At 38.8% G+C, this 16,092-nt stretch overlaps 1 protein-coding gene across 11 annotated transcripts in view; it reads right to left on the reverse strand.

Moving 5' to 3' along the window:
• Window positions 1-3,933, reverse strand: part of CELF2 (CUGBP Elav-like family member 2) — a 231,510-nt gene extending 227,577 nt beyond the window's left edge. For 4 of the 11 annotated variants that reach the window (XM_053465230.1, XM_053465229.1, XM_053465223.1 and 1 more), the window contains exon 1: window positions 3,753-3,933. In XM_053465230.1, coding sequence (XP_053321205.1) covers window positions 3,753-3,859 — 107 coding nt within the window. In that variant the 5' untranslated portion in view covers window positions 3,860-3,933. The remainder of the gene's footprint in view (window positions 1-3,752) is intronic. The other 7 variants (XM_053465225.1, XM_053465238.1, XM_053465227.1 and 4 more) reach the window with 3 other exon arrangements.
• Window positions 3,934-16,092: the final 12,159 nt, after the last annotated feature.

A 16,092-nucleotide genomic window follows, 5' to 3' on the forward strand; every position in this document is an offset into this window, starting at 1 on the left:
TACAGATTACCCCTTGCTGCAACAGTTAAAAATCATGTTTTGTACTAGCCTGATCCCAACCCAGCCTATTATAATCTGACATTAAACAAATTAACACTTTCTGTACGGTTTATATTAGTAAATCCCAGGTAGGGGTGAAGAGAATCAAGCGTAACCAAAAAGGTGAACTTTAACCCTTCTACCAAGAAAAATGGCAGATCCCTATGGTAGTGACATGGTTAATCAGCTTGATCATGCTTGCCATATTCTTTTCTTCTTGGTAGATGCTGGAGGCAAAATGTAAAACAGCTCAATCACATTTTGTTCACACCAAGCCACAAGAGACCAGGAGCATGAAAGGCCAAAATTAAAAAAAAGCAGATAGACAACTGCTAATGTTCCAGATGCTTGGGACTACTAGTCTCATCACCCATCCTTCTCTACCATAAGCATGGAAGATGTTTAGCTGGCTTTCTACCCAAAGCACACACTATATTGTGGTTCCACTCATTTAACTTATAACATAGCAAATACACATTGTCACTCTTCCCATTCTGTAGCTGCCAGTAAGCAGCATTCCACATCTCAGTTTAACAATGTTTTTTCCTCCTATGCAGGCGCAGGTTGCTTTGTTATTTTTCGCTTTCCTTTGCTTCTAATCATTGAAGGATCAACTACTTCACTTCCTGCAATTTCTGAACTGGATAACTCATTGCCTTCATAACAACAGATATTGACAAGTTTGCAAGCGTCAAACTAGCACCTTAGTCTTCCATTTCTGCTATTCACGCCTTTTGGCTTCAAAGGTCATTGTGTTATTGTAGAAAGGTGCACATCTCTGCTTAGCAATAAAAAAACTGTACTTTCCATGAAACGCTGTCCTTTTTTTTTTCAGGATCATGGAATGATTTACCATTGTAAGTAATAGGTGAATAGGAACTATATATACACAGAATGCAAAGCACATCCCTCCATAGGAATATTTGCAAAACCATGAAATAATGCTTACAAAGGTTTTCCTTACTATTCACTTTATGTTAAAAAAAAATTGCAAATGCCTGTTTCCACAAATTTGCTGCAAACCTCCATCAAATCTAATGTATATATATATATTTATTTTTTTGGTGACTTTTTGTACAAGTATGTTTGCACGTGACCTTAACAATCTAGAGGTCTATTTAATGTATTAGCAAAACAGCTACATTTGGGAAGAGTTCCAGGTAATTCCAAGTGAGGACTGGTGAATAAGGCATGAGATACAGGTGACACTTTGGTCTTTAGCAAAGAGCTGCAGCTGTCTCACTTCCTCAGCACTATCTTTTGACTGATTCATGAAGTGGCATTTGCATTGGCTTCACAATGAGGCACCTTGCACACCCTCTCAGTAGGTGGCAATGAAATAGTGTAGTGATGATAGCAGCTGCTAGCTAGCAATAAATTAACTGCCCTGTGCTTCAGAAAACTGTGGCACACACAATTCTAGGTTTTCGTACTGCTTTATGGAAGAACAGCAGCCAAATGCATAGAGACTGAAATAGAAGTGCTACTTGTATTACATGAAAATTAAAACCAGCAAAATTCAATATAAATAATAAGAAAAAGACACCACAGTATTGCATGTGCCATGCAGCATATAGCAAAGCAAAGATGTAGCTAAACATTGAAGAAAGAAACATACATGCACATACATACATTCTTTAGCTGTCAGATGAACCCATTATGGCTGTAGAATTGCATGCATAGCTATTCTTATTGCTAAGCCTTGGAGACAGAAAATATGGGATGTGTGCATAACCCTGTGAGTGCTGGAATAATACTTACTATAAGAAGGTATACATTACATGTAATATGTATATATATGTATATATATATATATATATATATATATATATAATACATATATATATAATTTCATATGTAATGTACTATATATACATATATATATATATATGATATAAAACCTACATTCCAATAGAAAATATATGTATGTGTGTTTGTTTATATATTATTATTAATATTATGTATGCGTGCATATCATAAACGCATACTTGAGTGCTGTACCAACATATTTCTCTTTCAGTGGAAACTGTGTATTAGGGTCATGCAGGGACAGTTTTGTTTTTAAAGCTCCCATGCTTCTCTCTGTCAAATCTTTTAAAATTGCAGGCAATGTCATGCTTCAACAAGCTCTTTAGAAAGGCTACCATAATTTTCAAAATAAAATATTACACTTTAAACAGAATATAATGTATACACATATGCACACAACTACAAATATAGTTGTCTTAAACAATGTTTCCCTTAACCATTTAAATACAAGAAGACACTTCTATAATTTGCTAAATATATGTGGATGGAAAGTATATTTAATTCATGAACTGCATCTAGTTAACATAAGTTATCTTAAAAGACGAGTATGATAATTTTAAGTCATACTTATAGTGCAATTTAGGTTTAAGCAGGGAACAATGAGCGGAGAATAAATCTTTATATTTGTATACATATATTTTATAGATTTTATACAAATATTTATGGAGAGGCTCTGTTTGCCATTTCATCGATGACTAGGGTGAGACTTTACATTTAATATTTTTATTGAGATTTTTATATAGAGAAAATATTTAAGACAAGAGTAATAAAAATTATGTATATATATATATATATATATATATATATATATATATATAAGCTGAATGTTCTTGGATATCATTTCTACTTATGATTATGATTATGAAGCCTGATTACAAAAAACTTTTTGTTAGCTCATTATAAAAAACATAACCTGTGACCAATTGATTGTCACCTACCATAAAAACAGTGCTTTATAATGATTAAAATAACATTATGCTCTTATAACTTGATATCTAACATCAAAATTAGAAATGTAAGATGATGGCCATAAATTAAATCCAGAGGATTCCTTTACCCTCAAAACAAATGTTTGCCTGGTTAATATCGGTATTAAAACATCAATAAATTGTCCTACATGGTTAATGAAAAGCTAAGCAGTAAATCCTCAACAATAGGAAGACTTAAATATGTAAAATAAAAAGTACGGTTTAGCAGAGGATGGCAAATAATAAGAAAAAAAAATATATAGCTGTGCTGACATTTCGTCTGCACAAACAAGATTATAGAACTGAGAAGATAATGAAGACGGTTGAAGGGAGAAAAAAAACTACCCCAGACATGCATTAAACCACTTTGACAGTTCTATTGTTTGGCTGTCCCATTGTCAGCCCAAAAGATGCATTCAGTGATACAATATCTACTAACAAATAAACAAAAGGCTGGTTTTTTTTTACCAAAAGCGAACGCGTATTGGCAAATGTTTTCCTTGCAGTTTTAGGTCAAAATGTATCCTTTTCAACAACTATGGTAGAAGCCACGTAAAAATATTTTTTTAAGTGATCCAAACAAGGCAGAGACCTAATGACTGTGTTTAGGTAGGCTAAGTCCAGCTTAGAGAGAGGTATTTAGAGCACCGTGATATCACGTCATAGCTTTTTTTTTTTTTTTTTAAGGATTATTTGTGCATAACAAGTAACAGCTATATATTAATGGATTGATGGAGGGAAAGAATGCTTGTCTTTTTAATGTCCTTCCTGCCCCTGAGATCAGCTCTTGCTGTGGAGCTAAAGCAGTGCTAATGTAGCCTCATCCACAGCAAAGAGAGATACTTATTTACACAGTGTGCTGATTGTCAAGACCCTCCAGGACAACTACAAGGGGGGGGAAAGGCATCTGTTAAAACAAAAGAGTGCACAACGTACCTTAAAAGCAGCTCCTCATTTCTCATAGTAACTGCAGATTTAGGACAGCGCATGCTTTCTACAAAGATATTCTCAACAAAAGCCGGTTTAGAAGTGCGCTCAAACATCAATGCCACAGTAGCTACTAATGTCTGTGGCTAGTCCCTCTTCTTCTTCTCTCTCTCTCTCTCGCTCGCTCTCTCTCTCGTCAATGCTGAGTGGTGAAGCAAAGGGGCCCCTGCAGATTCACTAAGCAGAAATAATCCTCTCTGACAAGTTATGTTGTCTGGCCATAATTTACATTAGTGCAGTGTGCTGCCTATGGGGGCCTTGTTTGATTTTGCTCTTTGTTGTCCTTAATGTGTCCTCAATTTCCACTATTAGTATGTGTGTGTATATATATATATATATATATATATATATATATATATATACACACATAACGCTGTGGAATTTAACGATTAACAAATCTCTCTTAATTTGCTGTCTTGTTTTTTTTAGGTCATATAGTGGTCTTGTAATTAAACTTTATTATTTAATATATTTTTATGAAATAAAAATTTTCCACATTTTATTTCTACTATATTTATTAGACGGATACAAAGTTAACACATATATTAAGGGGCCAAATTAAAGTTTTATTGTTGAGACTATACTTGGTATTTTTGGATGTTTTCATCTGTGACATGAACCTGTAGGAATGTGGTGCTGACATATACCACGGTAAGGTATGAAAGCCATATGTAGTTTTAGAATGTTTTAACCTGATGTGAAAAGAAAATGCACTTTTTTTTCTATTTGTTTTTTTTTATTCTGAATATTTCAGCAAAACTGTTGTTTTAAATGTGTTTATATAATCTAGAACGTATTACTTACCGGTATATAGCATCAGCATATTCAATAGCATTGTTACAAAAGGGGACAGTAAAAATATTTAGCAAGGACTATTTAGAAATGACGATAACTTTATGACATATTTCTACACAAAGAGAAGACCCTACTCTTGCAAGCTTGCAATACTGGAATGCGTAATAGACATACATTTTTCTTCCTCATAGTATAATATATTTGAATTATTTTCCATCCTCATTATTTTAATCATGCTTTGCAGATCAATCATAATTCAGATATAACACACAACACTGATTTTGTACACTAGCGACTTGATCAAAGCAGTCTGGACTGTACAAAGTCTTGGATGATGGTTATGTTTAATCTGTTGATAGCAGATTTCACTGCATATGATAGCTGTGTGGTCCCTTTAAACTTCCATTTGTAACATTGTACATTAGTCACCATAGGAGTCCGAAGGATTTTTCCAGGGGGGGCAAAATATCTTCCCCGACCATACTCCTCTGCCACCCCAATTTCCTGGTGGGAGTTAGTTACATAAATAGGAAAAATGATATGAGAATGGTAGTAGTAGCTAAGAGATCATAATGTACTTGTGCAGAAAGAGGACTAACCTTGTCTATAACTACAATCCCTGTGAAGTTTAGCTAGCAATATGGCTTGCTGAATATTGTAGATGCAGTCAACAAAAGTTAGTTTGTACTGTAAGCTTGGTGTAGCCCTCCCCAACCCCAATATACAGTTAGCTACTATTCCCATAATAATCATCTAGCAATGTTTCTGCTCAAGATCATGGGAGTTGTAGTCAAGAAAAAATAATATTATATAGTAGGACACTTAGCATTTTTATAGAAGTTGTGGCTAACATTTAGCAATCAAAATACTGTTATAACATTTCTCATGATATTCAGCCAACCAAATGGATGACTGAGAATCATGAGATGTGAATTCCACAGGAAATGCCGTACCGATCCATAATGATATAAAAGCTACCTTTAGCATGCCAGTTGCTCAATTTCCTCAACTTCCCATGGTGATTAACATACCAGACTAGCTGAGAATCATTGGGCATGTACTATTAACAGCAGGAGTATTAATTAACCCTAGATGCAATACATGTTTGAAATAAATGACCTTCTGTCTGCCGCATGTAAACTGTGTCTCTGCACAGGCAGGGACTCTGTGACTGTGAAGGAACAGCTGCCAGAGTGATGGAGAGGTGACCAGCTAGAGAGAGAGAGGAAGAGAGCAGACAAAAACACTCTGACAGCAGTGGGTGTACATAATTAAATAAAAGCTTTTTTGATGCACTCCCCTGACTACCCTGATGTCTAGTTAACCTAATCTAAACAGCCTACTGTTTCTCCCTACCCAGTTGCTGCTGCTTTGAATCTTTGAATTTCCAGGGGGAAATCCCTCCTAAGAACTTTGTATGTTGACCATGGGACTACAGCCAGCCATGCAGGTCAGTGGAGCCAGCTCACTAATCACTATGTGATCAGTAAAATAAAATTAAAAAATGTATACAATGTGGGTGGGGGAAAAGCGCAAAAACAATTACTACCACGGGTAGATGAAAGCTGGTAGTAGAATTAGCGCATGGAAATGTTAAAATACTAGCATTTGAAATACCATAGAGTATCTAGTTTTAAAAAAATGTATGGTTTGATGGAGGTAAACTGAATTGGCCTCCTTCAAAGATGTCCCAAATAGGACAAAGAGTCAGAATTACATATAACTTACAAAAAAACATAAAACATTGGGTATTTCTAAACTCAGGACAAATAATAGAATGTATTTCACAGGTTTTTCATTAGCGTTTATAGATGAGTAAAAGATTTTTCAAATAAAAATAAGAAAAAGTCCTTCTTGAAAGAAATGTCTCCATATTTTATATTTTTTATAGTAAAATAGATCAAAATAATGCTATCTAACGAAAGTAATTCTTGTCTTGAAAAAAACAGTATATAATTTGTGTGAGTACAGTAAATGAGAGAGAAGAAAATTACAGCTAAACATGAGCACCGCAAAAATGCTAAAGCATTTGTCACAAAGGGTACAATTTTTTTTTTAAACTAGCTCTGTCCTTAAGGGGTCAATACCAACCAATACACATGGTGCATAGTAGCCCTTATGTTACCTAATAATCACTGTCACCTGCATCTCTGACAGCTCTGAGCCTTCCCCAATAATGTCGGGTGAGGTTGGAGAATACATATCAAGGGATCTGAGACCATTCCTTCATATAGAATCTCTCAGGATCCATCAAATTTCGATATTGACACTGGTGAACTCTCCTCTACAGTTCACCCCATAGGCTTTCTTTGGAGTTCAAGTCAGGGGACTGAGATTTTTGTATTTATTTTGATGTATGTTGTGGATCATTGTCCTGCTAAAAGATCCATGACCCATTTTAAGTTTTCTGGTTGAGGCAGTCAGGTGATCATTTAATATATGTTGATAGTTGATTCCATTTGAGTCCAGCAAAATGTCCAGGTCCTTAAAACATTAAAGAGCCAATATCATAATTAACTGTGGACATCAGGTACTTTTGGCTCTATGTTGGTTTCATCTGACCATAGAACCTGATCCTATTTGAACTTGCCATATTTGGTTTAATATTTCTTGCAGACAGGCAGTTCATATAATATAATATACACCTTACAACATCAGTTTGGAAAATTGAAATTAGAGTAGGTTACAAGGTGGGGAAACAAAAAGAAGCAGGGGGCTGAGATATATTTGCAATAGATATGCAGAAAGGGAATGTAAATCAGGAACATATTAGAGGGATTAAACATATTGTTGCTTCCAGTCTGTCCCCCACTCCATGACCTTATCAGCACCCTGAACAGCATGTTCACAGCATGAAGTAAGTACACCAGGCAGATGTCAACAGAGATGTATTAAAAGGGCCAAGCCCTGCTCAAATCATGGCCTCTCCTATTACGTGAATATGGTCTGCTGGGCAAAGATCAACTCAATAAATTAACACAATAAATGTCACAGTACAATGTAACCTTAAATTACACTATATTGAGAATAGATATACCGTATTTGCTCGATTATAAGACGAGGTTTTTTTCAGAGCAAATGCTCTGAAAAATACCCCTCGTCTTCTAATCGGGGTCGTCTTCTAATCAGACCTCAAATAGAGGTCTGATTAGGAGACTGAGATCCAGATCCCCCGCACCGCTGCAGGGGACCTGGATCCTCCTGTCTCACCCGACCCCCCCCCCCATCATACACACACTTACCGGTGCTTCCTTGCTTCCTCTGTGTTGCCGGGGCAGCGGGTTGACGTCTACACGATCCGCGTAGACAACGTCCGCTGCAGCCGGAAGGAGGTGTGGCTAGCAGCGGGGGTTGTCTGCGTCCGTCGCATAGACCTTCCCCGACTGTCAGAGATCAGAGAGCTGATCTCTGACAGCCGGGGAAAGTATACGCGACGGACGCATACAAACCCCCGCTGCTAGCCACACCTCCTTCCGGCTGCAGCAGAAGGCGACGTCAACCCGCTGCCCCGGCTGGAAGCACCGGTAAGAGAGGGGGGAGAGCGGGGGAAGGGGGATGAGAGAGTGTGTGTGTGTGTGTGTGTGTGTGTGTGTGTTAGTTAGTTAAATGGGGGTATAGGGTGTGTGTGTGTGTTAAATGGGGGCATAGGGCATTTCTGGAGTGGCGTTAAGGGGGCATTTAATAGAGCACTCTGCCTCCTGAAATGCCTTATACCTCCCTATATGCCACTCTGCCCCATAATATGACTTTTAACCCCCTAAATGGCAGAGTGGCATATAGGGGTATAAGGCATTTCTGGAGGCAGAGTGCTCTATACAATGCCTTTTAACTCCCTTAATGCCACTCTGCCTCCTGGAATGCCTTATACCTCCCTATATGCCACTCTGCCCCATAATATGCATTTTAACCCCCTAAATGCCAGAATGGGATATAGGGGTATAAGGCATTTCTGGAGGCAGAGTGGCACATAGGGGGTCAAAAGGCATACCATGGGGCACAGTGGCATATAGAGGGTTAAAAGGCATATCATGGGCCACAGTGCCATATTGGAGTGGCAAGCCTGGGGGCAGATGTGCGTAACAGGGGGGCAGGTTGGAAAATACAAGAAATAAAAACAAAAAAAATCTTTTTCTCAATCATAGCTTTTATTAAAAAAAATAGTTTACATGAATTAACATTTACTGGTAAAACTTTTTTCCTTTGGGGTCGTCTTATATTCAGGCTTTTTCTTTTTTTCTTAAGTTAATATTCAGATTTTGGGGGGTCGTCTTATAATCAGGGTCGTCTTATAATCGAGCAAATACGGTAAATTTAAAGCTTTTAGGTGAGCTTTGTGTAATGTATATACCCAAAGGTAAATTTCAAGTCGTCACATTTATTTCAGACACATGAAAAAGATAACAAAATAAAGAAATTAAAACGATAATAAGAAAAATGCTGAATATGAGAATTCATATTAACTAATGGTTAGACGTAACCAATCCAGCTGATTTCGAACAGAAAACTAGATTGTTACGGGACAGGTATAACATGGTCATTCTGAGAATCTGACATTTATTAGAATTGAGAAAATAAGAGCTGGACCTAGGAGAGGCAATGTGAACCATAAACTGCTTCAGAGGAAATCATGGTGGATTCATCATATGAACACTCTTTTTTCTGAATGGTCTCAATGAGGGCTATAATTATATTTGTTTTCTTAAAGATTAAATAAGTGGGAATGCCTTTGATAAGATCTACACAGATATAAGATGGAATGGTGAGAAATTACTACTCTTTTATTAACTTTGTTGCGATTTGTGCATGTTGTGAATACATACGACTTTATTTCATACAGGAATCCCCTCGGTGAACCATTATATAATATCTAAATCATCAATATGAAAACATCATACACTAAAATACATTTTCATTAAGAATTTATTTAATTAAAAGTACCAATACATTATTAATAAATTTACATGGATTAGATGATTGACAAATGTATTGATTAAGAAAATATTGGTAAATTTAAATTTTTTAATTTTCAGAATTTGATATTGGGGAGAGGCTCTACACTAGTTGATAGTTTTCACTATTGGAAAAACAGTGACACATCTCTTGACAGTATACATATCTCCCCTGTTTAATTAATTTAATTATTCAGCAATTAGCTGTTGATGCATTTTCATTCATCTGGTCAGAGGAAGTACTCGATACGTAGACCTTGAGGGGCATGCCTCCATTGTAACCAATCAATGTAATGTGGGCACGTCCTGACCAAAGTGTCTGCTCCCTGGCAATCAGCAATATCACTGATGTAAAAGGGAAGAGAAGAAGCCTTAATTTCACGCTCCCTTTTAAAATCTCACTCAGGGAACACACACTCTTTGTTTGCCCCCGAAGAAGCTATCCTGACTGCCAGCAAAAAGCATGTTGGGCATATTTAGCTTGGAGCCTATCCCACACCGTGAATATTTTTCAGTGACAGGGAATTCATTTATTTTTATTAAATACAGGGGAAGGCCTTGGACAGGACTGTCAGGGTTCCACCCTGCCAGCCTGGACTATGTGCTAATTATTTATTGTCATGTCTACCTGCAGCCACTAGTGGCCACCCTTCCCTCTCAGCTACCGTATTTATCGGCGTATAACACGCACTTTTTTAACTAAAATTTGAAGCTGAAATCCTACCTGCGTGTTATACGCCGATAAATCCTAGAGCCAGTGGCGGAACTACCGGGGTCGCAACTGCGACCGGGCCCTGGAGTTCTGCCAGTCAGGGGGGGCCCAAGGGGTGCCGAGCGGTTGCTGAAGACGACCGCTCGGCAACTCTCGGGCCCCCCTGACTGACAGAAATCCAGGACTCCTCTGCTGGCGGCCGCCGCCGCCGCCTGCCTCAGCCTCAGCCGCCGCCGCCTGCCTCAGCCTCAGCCGCCGCCGCCTGCCGCCTCAGCCGCCGCCGCCTGCCGCCAGCCTCCGCCGCCTGCCGCCTGCCGCCAGCCTCCGCCGCCTGCCGCCTGCCGCCTGCCGCCAGCCTCCGCCTGCCGCCTGCCGCCAGCCTCCGCCACCTGCCGCCAGCCTCCGCCGCCTGCCGCCTGCCTCCGCCGCCGCCGCCTGCCTCAGCGCTTCAACTCTTGTTTTGGAAGCGTGAGGCGTTTGTCTCGGGTGCCGGCGCTCAGCAGTGAGCGCCGGCACCCGAGACAAACGCCTCACGCTTCCAACACAGGAGTTGAAGGTAAGTGACCGGGGTGGGGTTAGGGAGAGAGAGGGGAGATCCTGAGAAGGGGGTTAGGGTGTGTGTGTCTGAGTGTGTGTGTGTCTTACTGTGTGTGTCTTACTGTGTGTGTGTGGTTTCCCAGATAGCAGTGATTCTGATGGAGTTTTTTTTGTTCAGTTTTTTTGTTCAAAAATGGGGGTGCGTGTTATACACCAGTGCGTGTTATACGCCGATAAATATGGTATTTTGTAGCTATGTTAGGGAGCTATATAATGTACATAGTAGTTTTATGTAATGTAGGATCACTTAAGGTTATGCCACTGTATGAATTAAACTATGTAGAAGTTTTTAATCTTAATAAAAGTTAAGTTTTAACCATTTCAGGTTCATATTCAATTAGATTTAATATTTTATATACGCTAAAGACATTAATGGAGAATAGCAGATTGTATACTGTGTATGCATCTTATCTTGCTGTACAAAAGCATTTCAAATGTGAATTTATTTTGACTTTATCAATAGGCTGTGGATTTGCAGGTGAATTGGTGTTCAACCAGCCAATCAAAGCAGGGCCAACCCCGACTGAAAATGTTTAAATAAATACATTATGATTTTACACAGTTGTTTGCTTATACAATTTTGTTTATAAACATTTTTCTTTGTCTAAAAAATATTGTGATATTTCCGGTTGTATCAAATCCACCAAGAAATCATTTTGAGTCGTCAGCAAGAAGATTAAGAAAAAGGGGATTTATCTGCACCTAGTAAAGCAGACCAGGAACTGCCACCACTTCACACTTGTCTACCAAGAATAACCAATGCCCAGTGCCCCCTGATTCAGGCACCCCAGGCCAATGCCCATAAACCCCTAGATTTAAGCACCCCTACATGGGACACCTGGTCCCAAGTCTAGCCCTAAATTAAAGCATGCATCTCTGCCCTTTCTACAGGAAGAACACACCAGGTCACAATGCATAGAACCGTCACAGTGCTAAAAATGTTTTAACGCACCTGCAAATTCACAGTTAAATGTATAAACCCAACTATGTAAATTTTGTAATATATTCATTTCCATGAACGTTGTAGATTATCCTACAGATTAAAATTGATATATCATTAAATATAACAATATAAACCTGTTTACAACATCACTATATATCAACAGGAAAAATATGATCTATGTGGTGCTTGGTAATATTTGTTTTGCTGGGCTGCAGCTATGTGATGTAACCAATAGTACACTGACCTTCAGCTTCTATTTTAATATAGTATCTGAGATTTCAGAACAGTATCGGGCCCTCCTTTCTGAAAATGTTATGTCACGTTCTATTACATTACATCTAATGGTGCTGTCATGTGAATTATAGTCTTGTATTTGGGCCTTGCCATGACTTTACCTCTTCAATGCTAGGCAAGCATTGGCTCCTATCTTACTGATGATGTGTTGTTGTGCAAGTATGTAGCCATAGTCCCCAGTAATGAATGAATTACAGAGTGTCATGTAGCAGTAGCTATTTTCTGTGAACTTTTTTTTAAAAATCCACTTCTTTGATCTGCCATACTGTACTGAAGGAGTTAAGATTTCTGTTAAAAATACATGCTTGCTTGCAGCATTTTTGCAAAGAAGGAATTTAAGTCATATGTGCTTATTTTTATTAATGTTCCTTTCTCGAATATTCGCCCGCTCCTGTGTTCGTTTCGGGCGAATATTCGTGTACATTCTTCGTGTTTGTTTCTTTTTTCTTCCTTTTCTGCCATTATATGTAGAAGGGGTTAATACGGCTTTAACTACGCAGCATTGGTTGATGAAGTACAGGTGTACTTCATTGGTTGATGGCAGACGCGCCCCCTGCTGGCGACCAATAGAGTTGCTCGTACAGACATTTAAAATCCTGGTGCCGCAACTTGGCTGGGAGAGACCACTAGTTTCCCCGCTCCAAGAGTTAAAGGTCTGTACGAATGACCAATAGAGTCGCTTGTACGGACCTTTAACTCTTGGAATGGGGAGACCATAGTCTCCTCAGGCCAAGTTACTCTGTCAGGAGTTAAAGGGCTGTGCAAGTGAGTCTATTGGTCGCCTGCAGGGGCCTTCTCTGGCATCAACCAATTGGTTGATGCCAGAGAAGCCCCCTGCAGGTGACCAATAGAGTCGATTGCACGTCCTTTTAACTCCTGTCAGGGAACTTGGCCTGTCTCCCCTCTACAAGAGTGAAAGCGGTAATCCATAGGTTCGCCGTCAGGAGTTAAAGGGCCATAAGAACAACTCTATTTGTCGCTGGCAGGGCCTATGCAGGCCGCCAATAGAGTCGGTCGCATGGTCCTTTAGCTCCTGATGCGGAACTTGGCCTGGGGGCACCATTGGTCTCCCCGCTCCAAGAGTTAAGAGTCTGTACGAGCTACTCTATTGGTTGCCGGCAGGGAGCTCCGAGGCAGCTGCACAATTGTGCTCTCCCCAACCAGCCCTGCTCATCAGCGCTGGAGTGGAGGTGCGTGAGCAACATTAGGGAGTGTGAGGTCTGTCAATTAAAACCTCGGCTTCTATTCTCCCTAACCACTACGTACCGGCAAATCATGCAGAGCGCTGGGATATGACATCAGCCGGCACATAGTGATGAGGGAGCACTAAAGCAGAGGCCTGGAGTGACAGACCTCACACTCCCACCACAGGATGGAAGATAGAAGATGATGGAAGATAGGAGATGATGGAAGATGAGAAAAGTAAGAGATGGGGAGAAAGGGGTGTAAGGGCTGTGTATATGTGTGTGTTTGTAAGCTGGTATGCGTATGGACAGTGTGTGTGTAAGGGCAGTGCAGTTATTTGTACGTTTGTAAGCTGGTGTGTGTGTGTACATGTGTGTAAAGGACAGTGTATGTGTATATATATATGTGAGTGTTTGTAAGATGGTATGTGTATGGACAGTATGTGGCAGGTGTGTGTAGGGGCAGGTGTGTGTAGGGGCAGTCGCGTGTAAGGGCAGTGTATGCGTATATGGATGTTAATGGGCAGGTGTGTGTAAAGGCAGCATGTTTGTGTGTTTATGGACAGGTGTGTGTAAAGGCAGTGTGTAAGGGCAGTGTATGTGTTTATATGTGAGTGTAAGCTGGTATGTGTATGGACAGTGTGTATGTGTAAGGACAGTGCAAGTATTTGTATGTTTGTAAGGTGGTGTGTGTATATGTGTGTAAAGGCAGTCGTGTGTACGGGCAGTGTATGTGTATATGCGTATTAATGGACAGGTGTGTAAGGGCAGTCATGTGTAAGGGCAGTGTATGTGTATATGTGTGTTTATGGGCAGGTGTGTGTAAAAGCAGTGTAAATAAAACAGCTGGGGGGCACAATTTTCCATTCTTGCTTCGGGTGCAAAAGGAGTTGCTACGGCTCTGCAAATCTGTCTTTGCATGTGCCGTTCAACTGCCTTCCGTGGCCCTGTAAAAAATACCTTATGAGGTTCAGAAGTCTATCCTTTCATAACTGCACCTATTACAATGGGCTTGATTCTAAATCTTAACAAGTGTTAAGGGTGGTTACAAATTCATAATTTTGCATGAAACCCAATCTCATTGTGCAAGAATAGTATTGTGAATACTGCAGTTTTCCTAATATGTAAGTTTGCATACCATTTGGAAAACATTTGAGATGAAGAAAGCATAAAGATTAAATAACCAAATAAAGGGTTATACAACAACTTTACTGGAAAAATACTTGATATTTACTATTATTTTAATGTACATACATAAACTAAAAATTTCTGTGCACATTCATATTCTTTGGATACTTTTTCCTAATATAATCCTCAATGACTGTTTAGGCCCATGCTTAATATCCAAAACCCCAAATAATGACATATGACTATTTGGGATATGGGGATTGGATTAATGAAATAAAAACTGAAGGTGCTAATTCCCTGGGGTGGGATCAGCCAGCACCGGAAACCACCTCCTCTAGCCTGTTTGGACATGTAATCAGCCACTGTAAATGAGCCAAGCTAGCCATAGAGGTAACTTCACACAGAGACCAGCCTTCATGACTCCCTTGTATCTTTGCCGTGGTCAGACTAGAAGGATTTAAAAGTATGGCTGCTGTTAATAGGTATACCCTATAATCTCCTTTGCTGATAATCAGTCAGGTACACTAATAGTTACCTATTTCTATCCTAAGGCTTACCTAGAGTAGGTGAAATGCAACAGACATATGAATAATATTGACAGGTTTTTTCTGTACCTTTTTTGTTGTATATAAAGATCTACTTGTGACTGTGATGGTTTTGTATAATTACAACTACATAGCAAATTACCCACATAAAACTAAATCTTAGTCTAAAATTAAATCAATTTGATATAGTGAATTTTTTGAAGTAAAAATGTGCAGGGAAAGAAAGAGGGATATGGTAACCGCAAGGGCTATGATTAAGATGCTGGCGGAAGGGCACTAGGAAAGGTAATGTAGGACATCTCTTTAGAAGAAATCAACATGGCTTTATTTGCTTAGCCAATAGTTGTGTTATAAACAACTTAAATACAGTTTAAAAATGCATGCTTTCTCTATCTTAACCTACACCTATTTTGAGAGTAAATGGATTAAGATATTTGCACTTAATCCCCAATTCTATGTTTGTAATTAAATATAGATAATAATACTATTTGGAGGCACTTGGACTATGAAATCCAACCAAGACTACTGCATAAGTCATTTTTGATTAAAAAAAGGCCAAATCAATTTTAAATAAATTTTTCTCATAATTGCAAAATAAATTACCAAGCACTGAGTACAATGTTTTGTTGTTAACATTGTCAGCATGCTTTTCTTTCCAGGGATTAATGATTTTTTGTGCAGACATTTTAACTAATAATTTGAAAGAATTTGAAATTCTGGTAGTATTGATATTCTTTTTGAACTTCTGCTTATTTATTGGAATTAGGTTTTTGAGGTTTAAAACAAATGCCCAGCAATCTGTCCCTAAATTATAAGGGGAATTATGTTGAACATATGTTGGGACAAAGAATTAGTTAATATACAATCTCCTTTTAATTGGTTCTGACTTTAAAGAATAGACCTGTTTGTCCCTAAATACCAAATTTTACTGTTCTGTTATCTGTCTGTTTATTTTAGATGACTGCTTAGGAAACATACATGTTTATATTAGGATTAAGGCAGTTGATATTCTACATAATTGGCTGTTTTGGCCTTCCCATTCCCTAAATCCCCTTTATCTATTACTATTGTCTTTGGAATGCTTACGCATAAAAAATTCAATAGCATGAGCCTAAACAGCCATTAAGTCTAGCCCAATGGAA

Source organism: Spea bombifrons, chromosome 4 (genome assembly GCF_027358695.1).
Source record: "Spea bombifrons isolate aSpeBom1 chromosome 4, aSpeBom1.2.pri, whole genome shotgun sequence".
NCBI classification, from domain to species: Eukaryota; Metazoa; Chordata; class Amphibia; order Anura; family Pelobatidae; genus Spea; species Spea bombifrons.